The sequence below is a fragment of the Lepisosteus oculatus genome, chromosome 12 (assembly GCF_040954835.1).
Source record: "Lepisosteus oculatus isolate fLepOcu1 chromosome 12, fLepOcu1.hap2, whole genome shotgun sequence".
In the NCBI taxonomy this organism is placed as follows: domain Eukaryota; kingdom Metazoa; phylum Chordata; class Actinopteri; order Semionotiformes; family Lepisosteidae; genus Lepisosteus; species Lepisosteus oculatus.
In genome coordinates, this window is record NC_090707.1 from 15,742,525 (window position 1) to 15,758,863 (window position 16,339).

Below are 16,339 nucleotides of genomic sequence, written 5' to 3' on the forward strand. Positions count from 1 at the left end.
AGAATTACAAATGCAGACCTTAGAGTGCAGATTCACAATTTCATTCCATGGCACAAATGTACGAATGCAGTCCTAACATTGACACTGATACGTCACAAACACTGAGATTTATGACAGCTAGAAAAATGTTGTATGCACTGAAAATTAAAGAAAGATATTATGAAAAAAAGATATCTTGAAGTTGTCCTCTTGTATTACACAGATTCCTTATTTTATATTTCCTCCTACCTGAAGGCTGCCTGGCAGGATGGACAGCCACAACTCCCATAGGCTGTGGGACGTTATACAGCATCACAGTCTGGTTTTCCCCATGCCACTTATTGGCTCGAATTACCCGGCTAACATATCTGTCAGTCCAGTACACGTAATCCTCAAAAATCGTAATGGCATGTGGATGTTGCAGCACCTTATTAGTAACAACAGGGAAACACATAATGATTAGGAAATGATTCGGAAATGGAACGTTAAATTCTATTGTACAGTAAGCATTTACTGTAGGCACTCTGGACTCATAAGGCTGTAAATTCAAGTCCTCATTTCGGACTCTGGTATTGTACCTTTGAGCAAGCTAGCTTTACCCCAGCTGCTGCAGCCCACACAGGAAGGTATGTGCATTGCTGGGGGTAACCCAGTGATGGACTGCAGTCTCGAGCTGCAGGAATTATATATTCTCGGTTTACTGAGCCTCTAGCAGGACTGTAATATGGAGATGAAAGTGTTTTTTGTCAGTCCTCACAGGGAAAAGAAATAGTCTGCATGCCTTAGTTATTGAGTTTATTCTGTTATATTGAACTAAGTCTTTAATTGAGAGTAACATAGTTTATATGCAGAATTAATATTGAAAGGATGCCTTATGAAAGATGTGAATCTCATTTTTAACTTTTAAATACATTTTGTTGTAATTTGGACACACAAATATGATTGAATTATTTTTAAATGCAGAACCAGATTTTTTCTTATTTAAAATAAGGGTTTTTTTTTTCTTACCAAGTCACTGGCTAAGACCTGCTTCCTGTTGTTTCCATTGTAATCACAATAGTCAATGAAATCAAGATAAGCGTCTGCAAAGTAGAGCAGTTTGTTGGGATAGTCTATGGTCAAGCCGTTAGGCCAGTAGAGTTTGTTGCTAATAATAGCCGTCCTCATTTTGCCATCCATACTGGCCTTCTCAATCCGCGGGTTCCTCCCCCAGTCACTCCAGAACATAACGTGAGCACTGCACAACAACAGAAGCAGCTCTGTGGTCAATGAACAAAGCAGCAAAATAACTCATACTTCTTTCTAACATACATAACAGCACAGCTAACATGCTTCACTGAGAAACTACAATCTTAAATAAGTGTATTAAGCTTAATACATTTTAATGCACTTATGGTAAAGTTTTAAACTTTATTTGCACCCTGACCAGATCAGGCTTTTACATTTTAGTAGTAAGGTTATCCTTACTCATTCCTTGGATCCAACACTAGTCCTCTGGGGTTCGTCACATTTTCACTGATAAGCACAGTCCTGTGGCTGCCATCTAGTTTGGACACCTCGATGGTCTCAAGGATATAGTCTGTCCAATACAGGTTGCGTCCCACCCAGTCAACAGCGATGCTTTCTGTAACCGTAACCCCGCTGTCAAATATCTGCAGAAACATTTAAGAAAGTGTGTAAATTATGATTTCAAGATTATTTGCACATTCTTCTTTGTTTTGTCTGCCCCTGCCTAAAATATGGGAATCAAATAAACATCCTGAAATTACCTTATGGCATATTTCGTATATTCATTTCTACCTCAATTCTGAGCTCTGATCTCTTTTTGGTAAACATCACTTATCAGCTTGAATAGATGGGAAAGCTGCTTATTCCTGGTCTAGGGTAATGGTAACCGGGAGTTTATCTGGCAGAAGAAAAAAGGAACTACACCCTGGATTAGATATCTGGGCATTGCTAGGGAGAAGCACTTAGAAACACCAATGGTCCTACATAGCACAACTCCAGAAGGTGGGAGGAAAACGCAGCAGCAAGAGAAAATGTACGCTAACACAGGAAGAACATGCAAACCCCACACAAAAGGTGCTCCAGTCTGGAAGTAACTGAATGAACCAAGAGCTGTGAGGCAGCAGTTTTGTACGCTACTGCCTCTGTGCTAACCTTTTCGGCAAAACACGGTTTTAAAATAATTAACTATCATACTTACAACTGTCCGGTCACTGCCATTTTTGAAAGCGCTCCATATTCTATCTTGCGTGGTGTCTGACCAGTACACACGATCAGTGACTGAATCAAAATCAATGGCCACAATGTTCCTCCCATCCCGTACCAGGGAGCGGATAACATTCGGCTGGGCTGTGATATTGTCTGAAACTATCTGGTTTCGGCTCGCAACCAGCAACAGTGCTTCTCTGGAACCTAAGAAAAACAGAAAACCAACGTAAAAAAAACATATTCAATAGAACAGTTCAAAATAATGGGCTAAACAGCAAAACATTTAAACTGTAATTCATTAATAACCAACTGCTTGTATTGATTATCTCAGAGATATAAATACAAATATCAAACAGTATGTTTTGCAATAAAAAACATGATCATAGAAGAGGTACTGTATATGATAATGGCAGAAGTATAACAGATACTAGAAACAAACCTAAGATTCATAAGTGAATACCATCATGTTTATCTGAAGTGGATCTAGAACCTGCTTCTTCTATGCTTATATTATTTATATAGATTTTTTTTTACTTTTCTCAGCCTGAGACACATGGTCTGTTTCTGCCTTGATAAACGTTTGAGTGAAAAAATTCCCTTCCATCATCTAAAAGTTTCTCCTTATTCTCTATCAAAAACTACTTTGGTTTTGTTGTTGGGATTCTGAAAATATTTCTTATTTATATATATTCTGATTTAAGCCTCTATTAAAATATTGTCTATTTCTCTACGCCTTTCCTTTTTACAAGCAATTTTTACTTGCAATTCAATAAATATGAAACTCTTGGTTAAACTGACTTTGCTTTAGCAGACAAAATTGCTAAAGGGGAAATTTTTCTGTAATATCAATTACTTATGAGGGGTGTTTTTTTATTTGCATATGTTTAGCACATTTTCATAAATAATCATTTTTAAAAATACAATTAAATACTAACAATATGTAAATAATAAAACAAGGTATAAACACTGCATACAGTAGGTTTAAAATTCAGGAATACCAATCGTGCCCTAGGTCACCTGCTGATGATAGGTATTGTTTCCTATACTTTTGCTAATTTTATATAGCAGATTTTCAACACAAAATATTTCATGTCATATTTCGCCATGAAATAAAATTCTCTATATTTAAGATGAAAAGGCTCAGGAACAATTGTGTCAAAGGATCCAGAGAGCATATATAGTAAATGTATATATTTATTAATCTAATAGGGTGTTTGGGGTCTTTAAAAAGTCATTCAGGATTTAATAGTTATTCTGCAATAATAACTTTTTCCTTATTAAAAACCCTCTCCCCCTATTAATCAGTTACACCAAGGCCTTAATGTATTCATTTTCTTCTAGATCCAATGTTTTTTACATCATTTTACTAAGAACACATAAAGTGGGAACCAGTATACTGCATAATACTGTATTGTGAACGATGGCAGACTTACTGTATAGCAAAACTAAGAAGCACAAAAACCCTTGGTAATCTAAATGCTTGAATAGGTTAATGGTAAGTAATGCTCTTACAAAAAAATGTATTAGGAACATTAGGCAAAATTAATAAGGATTTAAAAATAACATTTGTGATAAATATTGGAATGCACAGAAAGAAAACTGAAAGGAATTGATCTGTCCCACGCAGGAGTATACAGTAGTAAAGTAGTTCTGCTTGGACCTCTCCAATAATGGAATAAAATCAGAACTAAACAAGTTGACAATGTGATCATGTAAGGTAAGAAAGCTAACCTGTCAGTTGAAAGGTTAAAAGGAAAAGTTCCTCCGGAATAGATCATGTCAACTGGATTGATGGGAAATAACTCAGTTTTCTGTAAGTTAAGCCTATAACCTGAGAATCTGCCAAAACTTCCCAGCACAGAGAGAACATGAGGAAAGGCCAGGTCAGACATATAAAGCAGCACATCATCAGTACACAAGGAATCCTTCTGTTCCTGTCCCTGGTTACTGTGCAATGATATAGAAAGGGTTTGGAAGGCAATAGCAAACAGGTCTGGAAAAGGGACAGCCATGCCTTGTACTGCCGTGGAGTGTAGATAACTCAGAGTACTGAGGGAAAGACGGTAACTTAACCAAATCCATTATGGTTAATTAAAAATGTTCTCAATGCAACCAAATGCTTTTTCTGCATCAACTGAAAACATATCTCCAAGAAGTCTGGTGTCAAGAGACTGATATTCAACGATTAACAGAAATTTGTAAGAGTGTATTTTCTATCCAAATGTAGTTTGCTCTGAAAAGATAACAGATTCTAGTTTATGGACCAAAGCCTTAATTTAAGCATTCAGGAATGACATGGAACAACAGAAGCCGCCATCAAAGGGAGGCTTTTTTTAAGCAGTACTGAGATGAACGGTTAAAACGTTGGCCCCCCAAAAAAAAAGAATTAGAAAAGGTCACTGCAAACATCCCTCTTAACGTGAGATTGAGTTTGAGATTGAGATTGTAGTCATTTGTTTTTACAAAATACAACAGGGAACTGTTCGAAGCCAGGGAAAGGCTCCTTGACTATCAGACTTAGATCCAGTAGTCTGGACAATCTCATCTGATGTCAGAGGCTCCTCCACAGAAGACAGACTGGGATTCAGGCCTGTCAAGATCCTCGAAGAGTCAATAAGTCTGTGATAACTGCGCTCATGTTAGAGGTAATCCTAATAAACAATCCTTTGTTGGAGGTAATATCCTAATTACACCATGTAGATGTTTCTGACTGACATATATGTTATTTTGGTTATCTGTAGTAATCAGATCTTAGCAGGAAAGGAATGAAGTTCTGAAAACAATGCCCCTTTTCTCTTTTTTTAAGATTTCTTACTGGGGTTTGGATGACTTACATCTCATCATTCTGAAACATAACATATTTTTGAAATAGCTAATTAAAATCAATATCCGATGTGGAATAAAGAGGTCACTTATTTGTGCTTCCAGAGCAGCTCTCAGTGTGGGAATTACATTGTCAAAAGTACAACCAAGCTGCAGGATTGACTGGATTTTCCCTCTTCTTTCCTCTTGATGCATTTAAACACACTTTGGGATGAAGCAGTTTTCCTTGCCATTCAGAACACTCTGCATCATGAAGTGGCTATTTGACTATAATAACAAATAAATTGAGTAACAATTACAGTAAAATAACCATACTATAATATAAACCAGATGAATCATGGAGTATCTGCATGGACTCTCCCAGGCAGGAATTACTTGAAGCCAGCTTGTGTTTCTGGAGCTCGCAACACTGACCTTTTTATTTATTTTTTGGTTATGTCTGCCAATTACGCCACGTCCAGAGCAGTCAGAGCCTTACCTGAGGCCTTGCACGTGCGCTGGTCGGCCTCCAGCACGTAGCCCTCCTGGCAGTGACAGCGGAAGGACCCCCGCTCGTTGAAGCAGTGCTGGCTGCAGAGGCCGGGGGGGCTGCACTCGTCGACGTCGTCGCACGTCTTGGAGTCGTTGCTCAGCAGGTAGCCCATGGGGCATGTGCACTGAGCCCCGAAGGGGCCCTGGATACAGTTGTGCGTGCACCCCGCGTTGTTGTCCGAGCAGCTCTCCTGGTCTGGGAGGAACACGGGCGGAGGCGATCAGTCAAATTCGCCCATTCCAGGCAGCATCCCAATCAAATGCCACAAGAGCACATGCTCCAAGAACTGTAGCAAGCGGGATACTAAGCTCAAGAAAACGGTTCAACTATTCCAACTTATTCGGCAAGTTCTGAACTGCTACACTAATCTACGCACAAAGAAAGTCGAAATTATGGACTACCTGTATATACGATACGGAGAATCTATTCTGTATATGTGGTAGAACGAGTTAACTATAGGGATCTAAAAGCACTTGCATACAGTCATGCATACTGTTTCACATGCAAAGTTAGTGTTTGTTAGTGCAATTGATACTATGATTCAAAACACTAAGCATATAATCAAGATAAATTCCTACCTGGCAAAGGCTCATCTGAAAGCCATGAAAAAATCAAGAAAGGAAAAATCACAGATCAGTTTCAAGGACTGGATCAACACATGCTTGATTTGACGAAAGAAAAAATGCAACAACAATTTTATCACACGAAAGTCCACCTGTTAAGGTAAGTGGATTTAGCCATTTAAATATAATGAGACCAAATGATTTGCATCATGACTTACTGAAATCACACAATTACTGTAATTTCCATTTCTGTAACTCAACAGACAAAGGGTAACACATTTATGTGTAATTCATTAACCATTACATAAAAAGAGCACCAAAGAGATATCACGGCCTAACTTGTGAAAATGAATAACCGGCAGGAGGAGAGAAGATACTTGACATGTATTTTGATTATACTATTGACACTGCATCAGTGCTACTACACTAGCAATTATCTGCCCTCTTGAAGTGTAATCAGTGTATGAATAACATTTTAAATAACATGTTGTGGTACATTTAGTGTAACATAACAGGATATATAACAACTAACTAGCATCGTAACCCTTTATGGCCTGTCAGAACTTTAAAGTCTCATCAGTAGAAAATAACCTAAAAACATTCAACTGTTTAATGACAAAAAGACCGTTTGGAGGCAGGAGTCTTATTATTGTTGTTTTAGACACTTGTTCGGTGTCATGATACTGTACGGTTGCTGTATGGTATTATTGTCATATATGTTATACGTTATTAGTTCTCGTTGTGCAAAGACTAATTCCCTTAGGGGCAATAAAGGTTAATTAATAATTAATTAACTGAATCTGAGCTTCAAAGAGGAGGAAAGGAAAATGTTCAGTAAAAAATGACATTAGACTGCAGAGTTTAAGTGGATATTGGCAACAGTTTCAACTTCCAAAGAGAGAGATTTAAAAAGCGGCCTATTATATATGAGCCTATGATATATATACAAAAACAGAAGTTCAGGCCACCAAGAGTTAAACTGTGTCATTTCAATCAGAGTTGTCATATAGCAACCAGCTAGATTTTTCCAGAATGTCTCGGGAAATAACCGACGTCGAAGACTTACTGCAGAGAGGCGACTCGTCGGCTCCATTGGGGCAGTCGGGCGTGTTGTCGCACACGCGGCTCAGGTTGACGCACACGCTGTGCCCCGGGCACTGCCACTGCCAGCTGGGGCAGCGGAACGGCGGGGTGGGGCAGCCGCGCTCGTCGCTGGCGTCCCGGCAGTCGTCGTCGCCGTCGCAGAGCCAGCCGCGGGGCACGCAGTTCCCGTTGTCGCAGCGGAACATGGAGGGCCGGCAGGTGCGCACCGGGCAGGCCTGGTGCTCGTCGGACCCGTCTTCGCAGTCCGGGTGCCCGTCGCACTCCCAGCCCGCCGGCACGCAGCTGCCGTCCGACTGGCACTGGAATTCACTCTCGTGGTGGCACATGCCGGGAGGCCTCGTGGCTGCCGGGTTCAAAACACAGCCCGACTTTGTTCAAACGAGCAGCACGCGGGCGAAAGTTCACCACCGGGACAATACTGTTACAGCTTTAGGAAACTGAAAAGTGCCTCTTAGGTTTTGTGCTGCTTGGCAGAGTCAGATGTCACATCCTTTTGGTCTTGGTATACCTAGGTAAGCTGTGGGTTAGTGATTGCCGATGAGAAGTACAGAAACGCACCATATAAGATCACTTTAAGAGCACAGAGAGAACAAGGAAGAAGAGAAAGACAACAAGGAAGAGGACAAGAAGCAGGGAAGAAGGAGAGGATAGACAAGGGTCCAAAGGAGTTGGAACTTGAAGCTTGCTCTAGGCGAGAGCCCCTACTACATGATCATCCAAAACCTGACTGAAGTATTTGCACCTTGCTAGGGAGACCTTGCAATGTTGCAATGTTGTGCTTTGGGGAAAAATTCTTGGGTAAAAGATACCTCGATTAGAAATGTCTTTCTAATTTTTTATTACGATAGGCTCCCATTTATTTTGTGGCATCCAGGGCGCAGAGAGAGAGATTGGACTGCAGGTTGTATTGCATTTATTTAGAAAGGCAGCTTCTCTCTTCTCTTATTTGGCCTCTGTAGACATTAAGAGTCTGGGTTTTTTCTGGGTAATTGGGGTGTGAGGCCTCTGAAACACCTTATTTGTTCATAGTGTAAACATAGTAATATTTTCTATATTTTGTTGTGTGTAGTGTAGATGGTCTCTTGCAATTGTAATAAATATTTGTTTAAGCAAGTGTGCCTGTATTATTACTCTTTTCAACAAAGCTGTGCCTCTTCATGTACCTCTAATTATACCAGCCGCTCAGGTATTTTCTTGAGAAATCACTTACAAGTTGGGGGTTTTGGATAATTATTTTACTTATTGACTAAACCGCTCGTTCAATCCTGATTTTAACCATTTTAGTTACCTCTGATTTGTAACAATACATATGCTACATGAAGCAGGTAATAAAAAGCAGAACAGTTCTAAACAGCCTCTGTATCTGATTTTTTTCAAATCCTTTTTCAGGGTGATGCAGTCTTTTTTTTAAAAAAACAACAAACAACATTCCAACCCAATTGGAAGCATTCATAAAACCATTCAGATTTCTGAATGGCAGTTTCTCAGAATCCCCCCACAACACTCAGGTTTCCAGAAACAAGTATTAATATAATCCAGAGATCAAAGGATTTAATTCCTGTGCCTAATGGAATTTCATTAATGCATTTAGTATCTAAGGTCTGAAAATAAATAAACCGTGATTAATCCCTCAGCAGTTAGGACTTTTTTCTGCTATGAAATTGTAAACATTCCATAAAATACAACTTTAGCACTAAATATCTGATCATATATAATGGTATAAATTCCATCTTTTCAATAACTGTACAGAACGACAATGAACACTTACGACAACCAGCTTCATCAGAGTGATCCTGACAGTCAAAAACTCCATCACACAGGTAGTAGGAGTTGATGCATTGGCGGCCATTTGCACACTTGAACTCATAGCCCGTGCAGTTATATGCTGAAACAAGAAAGAGTTTTCAGTGATGGATGAAGCACTGACTGGATACTGTTCCATGTTCTCTGTTTTCTGACATACTTACAGCACCCCTGTTCATCAGCTCCATCGACACAGTCCCTGTCTCCATCACACACGTAGCTTGGGTCAATACAACGATGGTCTGGGCACTGAAACTGCCCTGGGTAACAAGTTCCTGTAACATCTGCAATTTGAAAATTAACATTTAAATACTGTTAAAAATCCATAATGTATTCAATGACCCCTCTAATGTTATCTATTACAGTCTAGCTTTGTCACCCTGCAACTCACAACTAGCAAACCACATGAAGCTTGGTGTGAGCCTGGTCCTGGATGGGGGACCTCCTGGGAAAGCTAAGATTGCTGCTGGAAGAGGTGTTAGTGGGAAAAGTAAGGAGTGCTCACCCTGTGGTCTGTGTGGTCCTAATGCAACAGTATAATGATGAGGACACTATACTGTAAAAAAGGTGCCATCCTTCAGATGTGTCATAAAACTGAAGTGCTGACTCTCCATAGCCTTTAAAAATCCCAGGGTGTTTCTTGAAAAGAGTAGCATTGTTACCCCCGTGTCCTGGCCACATTTCCCCCTGGCCTTTACCAATTAAGGCTTCATAATAATACCCATCTATTATGACATCAATGAAATCACTTCTCTGTTCTTCTCCCCCTGATAGCTGATGTGTGTTGAGCACACTGGCACACATGGGTGCACACTGGAGATGGTGGAAGGAAATCCCCATAGTCCCCAGCACTTTGAGGTGAGTGTCCAGAACAGTGCTATGTAAGTAAGGATTTATTTACTGTTACAGGTTGGGAAGTTTTCAGACTATCATTTCAAGATTTTGTATCACAACTTTTGCTAAAGCAGAAAACAGAATATCAGTCTAACAGAAGTAATGTCCTGAATACCAAACAGGTTACATCTACTTCGTTGGCTTCCAACTCTATCTTTTGTCTTCAAGCCTCTGTCTTAAACTGCTTCAATGATCACTACGCTGCAATCTTACATCTAGGCACTAGGCGTTTGAATTAAGAGCAAAGGAAATCTTTGTTAGGAGTAACCCGAGCTCTCACTCACTGCAGTTAAGTTCATCTGAGCCGTCCCCACAGTCATTGTCGGTGTCACACAGCCAGATCAAGGGGATGCAGCGTTTGTTGGCGCAGGTGTGCTGGTTGGACAGACAGGTGGTGGGGACATGCGTGGGGCAGTTACGTTCGTCACTCTCATCGAAACAGTCGTTGTGCCCGTCACAGCGCCAGCTGGTAGGGATACAACGCTGATTGGCGCAGGTGAATGCAGAGGATGAACAGGTGGTATCTGCAGAAAAAAGCAGGAAGAAAACCTTGTTGGTTCTCAAGCTTAAGTTGATATATTACAGTTGTACAGTGAAATATATATTTCAATAACACAGCAATGCAAGCTGAAAACATTAAAAACGTTTACATACTATGGGTTCCACAGTTGACCTCATCGCTGTTGTCATGGCAATCGTCAACCCCATCACATCTGAAGTACGATGGCACACATTTGCCATTGGCACAGGAGAAAGAGTTGGAGCCACACTGTAAAGTTGGGGGTTCACTGGAGGGATCCTCAACACAGGTTTGTTGATTAGGGGCCAGTTTCATCCCATATGGGCAGCCGCAGACTCTTTGAAAGTTAGGCACTGGGAAACAAAAATGGCTGCAGTCTCCATTTGGATTGGCAGGCCTGTTACAATAGTTTGATCCTACAACAATCAGAACAAAACACATCAACAGAATGTTTAGAAGTTAAAAGATAACTTACAGAATTTGACTTTATTTCTTTTAAAGCACTAAAGATAACTGCTCACCAGTCTGGGAATTTGCATTAAACGATTTAACATGCATTATGTGGCTTATGCCTCTTCTGATAACCGTCATTTCTCCTCCATCTGTTTTTCGGACACGAACTATCCCTTCCAGTCTCCAATCGGTAAAATATGCATATGCTTTGAGAAAGAAAAACAAATAGTGTTCAAATCAAATAATACAATGCAACAAGGAAAAAATGAAATTACAGGGCAATGCGTGTGTTATACGCAAGGTTAATGTGTTTGTTTTATAAAAGATAACGGTTCATTCCTAAACATTCATCTTTAGTAAAAAAGAAGAACTACTCACCTCCAAAGATGGTAAGACCAAAAGGATGTGACATCTGGCTGATACGGTCAAGAGTCAATCTATTTAATCCGTCAAATGTGCTGTGCTCAATCTTATCGAAGAATGCGTCTACCCAGTACAAGCGTAGAGAACTGGAAAAAAGGGTAGTTATTTAATTAACACCGAGACAGAAAACACAAAGTTTACTTTCAATGTTTTTACAGAAAACCTTTAACAGAAATCTCCAGTCAGTAAATCAAATCAATAACATTGTGGTTTCTTTCACGTCAACAGGAAACGTTCATTCATAAACTGAGCTCTGCAAGGGGCTTTTCAGTGCAAAGAGAAAGTGAAAAGGTCTTTCCATTGTTGGTGGTTTTTTTTTAAAGTATTAAAGGTTCAGATGAAAGGAATACTGTAGGAGAGTTTTCAAAGCCTGTAAATCGCTCATATTGGCTCACCTCCAGTCGATGGCCAGACCGTTGGGCCAGCCAAGTGTTGTGTTTACAATCGACAGTGCATGTGACCCGTCGCACCAGGCCCTCATGATTTTGGCAGGACGATACCAGTCCGTCCAAAAGATGTACCTTGAGGACACAAACCAAAAAATAAAAAAAGAGACACCCACTTTTTTTTTTAATAATGCAGTTCCTTCAAATAATAGGGATTCTGGCTTTTTTTTTTCCTAGTGCGTAAGTTCTGAAATTTAGAGAGCATCTTTGGAAGATGTGTACGACTTTTAAATTAACTCCAAGCTCCCTGTGCTTGTTACAATACCAGCCTTCAAGACGCACTAATCTATGGACTCTACAATGTCTTTCTTTGACTAAATAAAGAATCCCTTCATCAGCCAGGGTTTAAAAGTGGGAACAATTTATAACTGGGTGGGTACCATCATGGTAGATGTGACTGAACACAAGTGCCTTGCTCTCGAACACACTTTCAACTTTTTGTAATCTTAAGCAGAAAAGAGCCAGAATCAGAACAAGGAGGCATTGAGCTGTGTTCTTTGCTGACACTTTCTGTGAACTGTGAACTGCAGTTACAAAGTGCAAATTCTGTCCCATGCATTTCATTGAAGAGGAACTGTATATATCTTCTAAAGATCAAAGCTACAGTATGAACTTTAACTTCTAACAAAAATAGCATTGGATCTAAAGAAACGTTTAAACTGTGCATTCTTTCTGGAAATTCATAAATCAGAATTAAAATGGTATTAGATTCTGTTGACTTGATTTACATGGTAAGATACAACCAATAATCAATTGGACCCTAATGCCACAGACTTAAGATGTAAACTCTTTAACAATCCTTGCTCAATACTATCATCCCCATGTTGCCCTGTATTCCTATTTTTTTAATTGTGACTTGCAGGAAGGGACAGTGTGGGATATAGTGAAATTAGACTGAAGGTAAAACAGAGTGAAACAAATGTTTACAATTTTAAAAAATCGGCAACAATTACCCTATTCCTGGATGCACCACTAGTGATCTAGGGTTGTTGAGATTCTGTATTATTGCTCTTCTGGACTTGTCTGCCAGCTTCATCACTGATATGCTCCTGTAACGGGGGTCAGTCCAGTACAGGTTTTTTGAAATCCAGTCAAACGCCAGATCTTCAACACCATCTACCCTATTGGCTGCAAGAACCTCTCTGCCTGAAAAGATAAATGCAACGACTTCAGGAGTACTTCATACTGAAGCCAGCTGTGAAATACATTAAAATACTTTCATTGTTACACTTGCGTCTCACCCTTTTTATCACTATATATAAATAAGAACGATAGAACATTAGAGCTCTATACGAAATAGTGAATAAACATGGATGTTAAATCACAGAATCACACAAAAAATTATTTTTTGAGAAAAATCCCCAAAAAGGATTTCTCTGAGAATGCGAGGGGTACATATCAATCATGTGTTATATGCCCTTTTTGCAGAGTTCATGTTAAATTCCTGCACGAAAAACAACTTTGAACCTACCTGTCCCATCCACTTTCTGTTTATAAATTATATCTTTTGCAGTGTCAGAAAAGAAAATGGTGTCGTCCTCTGCGCTGAAATCGACTCCAACAAAGTAGGACGGGCTTCCAGTCACGGGCAGGATGATATCCTCCTGGGAGGAGAGATTGAAGGGGATTCCTCTCACCGCCAGCTGACTGGAGAAGAGCAGGAACTGCCTCACGGCTACAGAGGGAGGAAAGGGCAGGTTTATCTCACAATATCCACCACCACAGATGCTTCTAAACAAGTCTCCTGACAAGGCTAAAACACCCAGCATCACAGATGAACAGAATTCTTGGTCTTGTGACTAACTTCTATGCACATTTTGCACATATTTTAGTGTTTTTACAGTGACTATGATCATCATATTTTGCACACACCTATGTATTTATTTTTATTTATTTTGTATAACTTTTTGTCTATTCTGATGTCTGTTTTGGCCTGTCTTGGGCTGGACTGCTGTAAGACATCAATTTCCCTACGGGATCAATAAAGTCTTATCTATCTATCTTATCTAACTGTAGCCTCCAGATTCACTGCAATTCTATTCTTCCTTCTTGAAATAAATTAATACAAAGTCATATGCGTAGTTACCGAAAAGAAAAGAGAAGCCCTTGCAGGTCAGTTCTTTTGCAAATACAGGACTGCACTGGGGAGTATTATTGACATAACTGCATTCTTTGCAGGAATGGGACATTTTCTTACCCACACAGCGTCTTCCGTCGGAGTGCAGGTCGTAGCCCATCCGACACTTGCAGCGGTAGCCCAGGCCATCGTTGTCTGTCCTGTGGCTCAGCACGCAAATGTGGTCGCAGCCGCCTTTGTTGCTCCCACACGGGTTTCTCGCTTTTCCCAAAGCACAAAAATGTCAATTGAAAGGGTTAACTCGGCACTCACGACTAGAAAACCACAAATGACTACGATTTTCAGGAACTCTGCTTCATTACTGTGTATATTTGCCTAAAGTATTTGTGGCCCGGCCCTGTACTGAACTTACCGTAAGGCTGTCTGAGGGAATGGTAGACAGTCACGCCGTAGGGAGTCAGTGGGGTCTGGTAGACAGCCTGAGGGTTATTCTCGAAGAACTTGTTTGCCTTCATCACAGCCATTTTAGTCCAATCAGTGAAATACACAGTGTGTTCAAACAGGCTGACTCCGAAGGGATGCGGAATGAGTGACCCTCCATGAACCACAGTTTTCCTAACGTGGAGCGTGAAACACACACACACATCTGGTTCAATTTTAAAATTAGACACTGCTTCTAAGCACAAACGTGCTACATTTTATTTTTACTGCTTTCACCAGAAATTTCAGCTCTTTTCTCCAGTCTGTTAGCACTGTCTTGGATACCAGATGTCAACAGGATACAGAAATAAAAAAAAAATGAAATTGAAATATTTTCTTATACTATGTTACAGCATTCAATATAAAATATTTGAAAGTGACACACTACATTTCAACTATGCATTGAGATGATATGTATCCTTTATTTTCAAGGCTCTTACCTATGCAGGCCATCATAATTTGTTGTTTCAATGTAGTCATATCGACTATCAACCCAGTAAACTCTCTTAGCCACAATATCCAGTGTTATTCCAGCTGGCCAGCCCAGCTTAGTCTTAACTATTTCATAGCGGTTTGTTCCATCCATGTAGGCTCTCTCAAGGCCGGGCTCCCCTGTAACACGATCCCAGTCTGTGAAAAACAGAAACCTACACAAAAGGCAGAAAATATTTTTAATACTCAAACACAGTCCATTACTTAGAATGACATCACAGCAGTTTGCTCCATGCAGAGCCTGATATTACACATCAGTAGTATCTCTACCATGCTGATGCAACTAAACAGCACTGATCTTATCATTAATTCCAACAGATGGCTGTTTTGTTTCATAAATAACATTACATTATTCGAGGAGCACTTTACCTTCATCCTACAGAAATCATTTTAACAGAAAAACAAAGACAAAAGCAAAAACAATACTTGTGTTCATACAACTTCTTCAACAGAACGAACAGAGGCATAACAATGCGTTAATTAGTGCTTCCACACAGATGCTATGATTAAATTACACTGAAGCTCCTCGTGTTTATTACTTTCCACTAATCCCTCAGACAAGAGGGTTCTCTTTGCCCTCCTCCTGAAGGCAAAAGCCTAAAGCCGAAGACACAGGAGTTTCCCTTCTTACCCCACTGTGGGATCGACTGCGATGCCTCTTGGGTTTCCCAGGTTCTCAGCGATCAGGGTCACGCGGTTATCCCCATCTAAATCCACCATGTCTATCCTGTTCACACTCCCCTCCACTACATACAGCTTATTGTTTACCCAGTCCACCGCTAGGTTTTCAGGGTAGTCAACTGATACGTTTAAGACCACCTGGATCCGGGAACCATCAATATCCACAGAGAACACCTGCAAATGAAATAAAGCATCCTTGTGTCGAGATTATGTTTTCTGGTGGCTGTTCAAAAAACAAACATTTTTAGTTGTTTTTTTTTATTTTAGTCACATAAATAAAGTGCATGTCCTCAAGACCATCCATATCACTTAATCAAACAGCAAAAATGATGAGTTTCAAATAACTTCCCTTCCCCTAGGCTATCGGATTCCTAGTTATACTACTTCCTTATCGGTTCAGCTGTTTTAATGGTGCTTCCTCAGTTACACTTCCAACACAATCCTGCTTCACTCAGACTGATTTCAACATGGCACCAGTCTGACAAACTTTATCAGTTGGCACTCAAGTGCTAAGTAAGGATACTGCACTTTCCTACAGTATATCAGTTATTTTGAAATCAGATCCAAGAGCTTTAAAAGCAGTTTTCGAGAGATTTTAGCTGACATGTTTTGAGAGAAACAGAAGATGCAAAGTTGCCTTGGGGTTTAGAACACATTTCCCGTCTCTAGCTTGTAGTCCTCTAGATCAAAAAAGTCGATGTCCTCTGGCCAGTGTGACTGATTTGCAGAGATACTCAGCAGGCTGCCTCTGTGTCCTAGCCTTTCAGCTCTGTGGCTTGTGTTCAAACCACGAGCAGTGAGAATCTCAAACAAAGCCCTTTGACTTAGCCAAAGAATGCGTATAACTGACGGCCG

General features: G+C 40.1%; 1 protein-coding gene across 1 annotated transcript in view; it reads right to left on the bottom strand.

The window, feature by feature from the left end:
* lrp2a (low density lipoprotein receptor-related protein 2a) overlaps window positions 1–16,339 on the bottom strand; it is a 78,293-nt gene that overhangs the window by 43,261 nt on the left and 18,693 nt on the right. The window contains exons 12-30 of the mRNA XM_015358914.2: window positions 15,435–15,658; window positions 14,752–14,958; window positions 14,244–14,446; window positions 13,952–14,092; window positions 13,226–13,429; window positions 12,708–12,900; window positions 11,704–11,829; window positions 11,264–11,394; window positions 10,954–11,091; window positions 10,567–10,848; window positions 10,197–10,436; window positions 9,183–9,302; window positions 8,984–9,100; window positions 7,178–7,558; window positions 5,495–5,743; window positions 2,186–2,397; window positions 1,447–1,631; window positions 988–1,216; window positions 229–406 (exon numbers count right to left, since the gene is read on the bottom strand). Of these exons, the coding sequence (XP_015214400.2) occupies window positions 229–406; window positions 988–1,216; window positions 1,447–1,631; window positions 2,186–2,397; window positions 5,495–5,743; window positions 7,178–7,558; window positions 8,984–9,100; window positions 9,183–9,302; window positions 10,197–10,436; window positions 10,567–10,848; window positions 10,954–11,091; window positions 11,264–11,394; window positions 11,704–11,829; window positions 12,708–12,900; window positions 13,226–13,429; window positions 13,952–14,092; window positions 14,244–14,446; window positions 14,752–14,958; window positions 15,435–15,658 (3,760 nt within the window). The remainder of the gene's footprint in view (window positions 1–228; window positions 407–987; window positions 1,217–1,446; window positions 1,632–2,185; window positions 2,398–5,494; window positions 5,744–7,177; window positions 7,559–8,983; window positions 9,101–9,182; window positions 9,303–10,196; window positions 10,437–10,566; window positions 10,849–10,953; window positions 11,092–11,263; window positions 11,395–11,703; window positions 11,830–12,707; window positions 12,901–13,225; window positions 13,430–13,951; window positions 14,093–14,243; window positions 14,447–14,751; window positions 14,959–15,434; window positions 15,659–16,339) is intronic.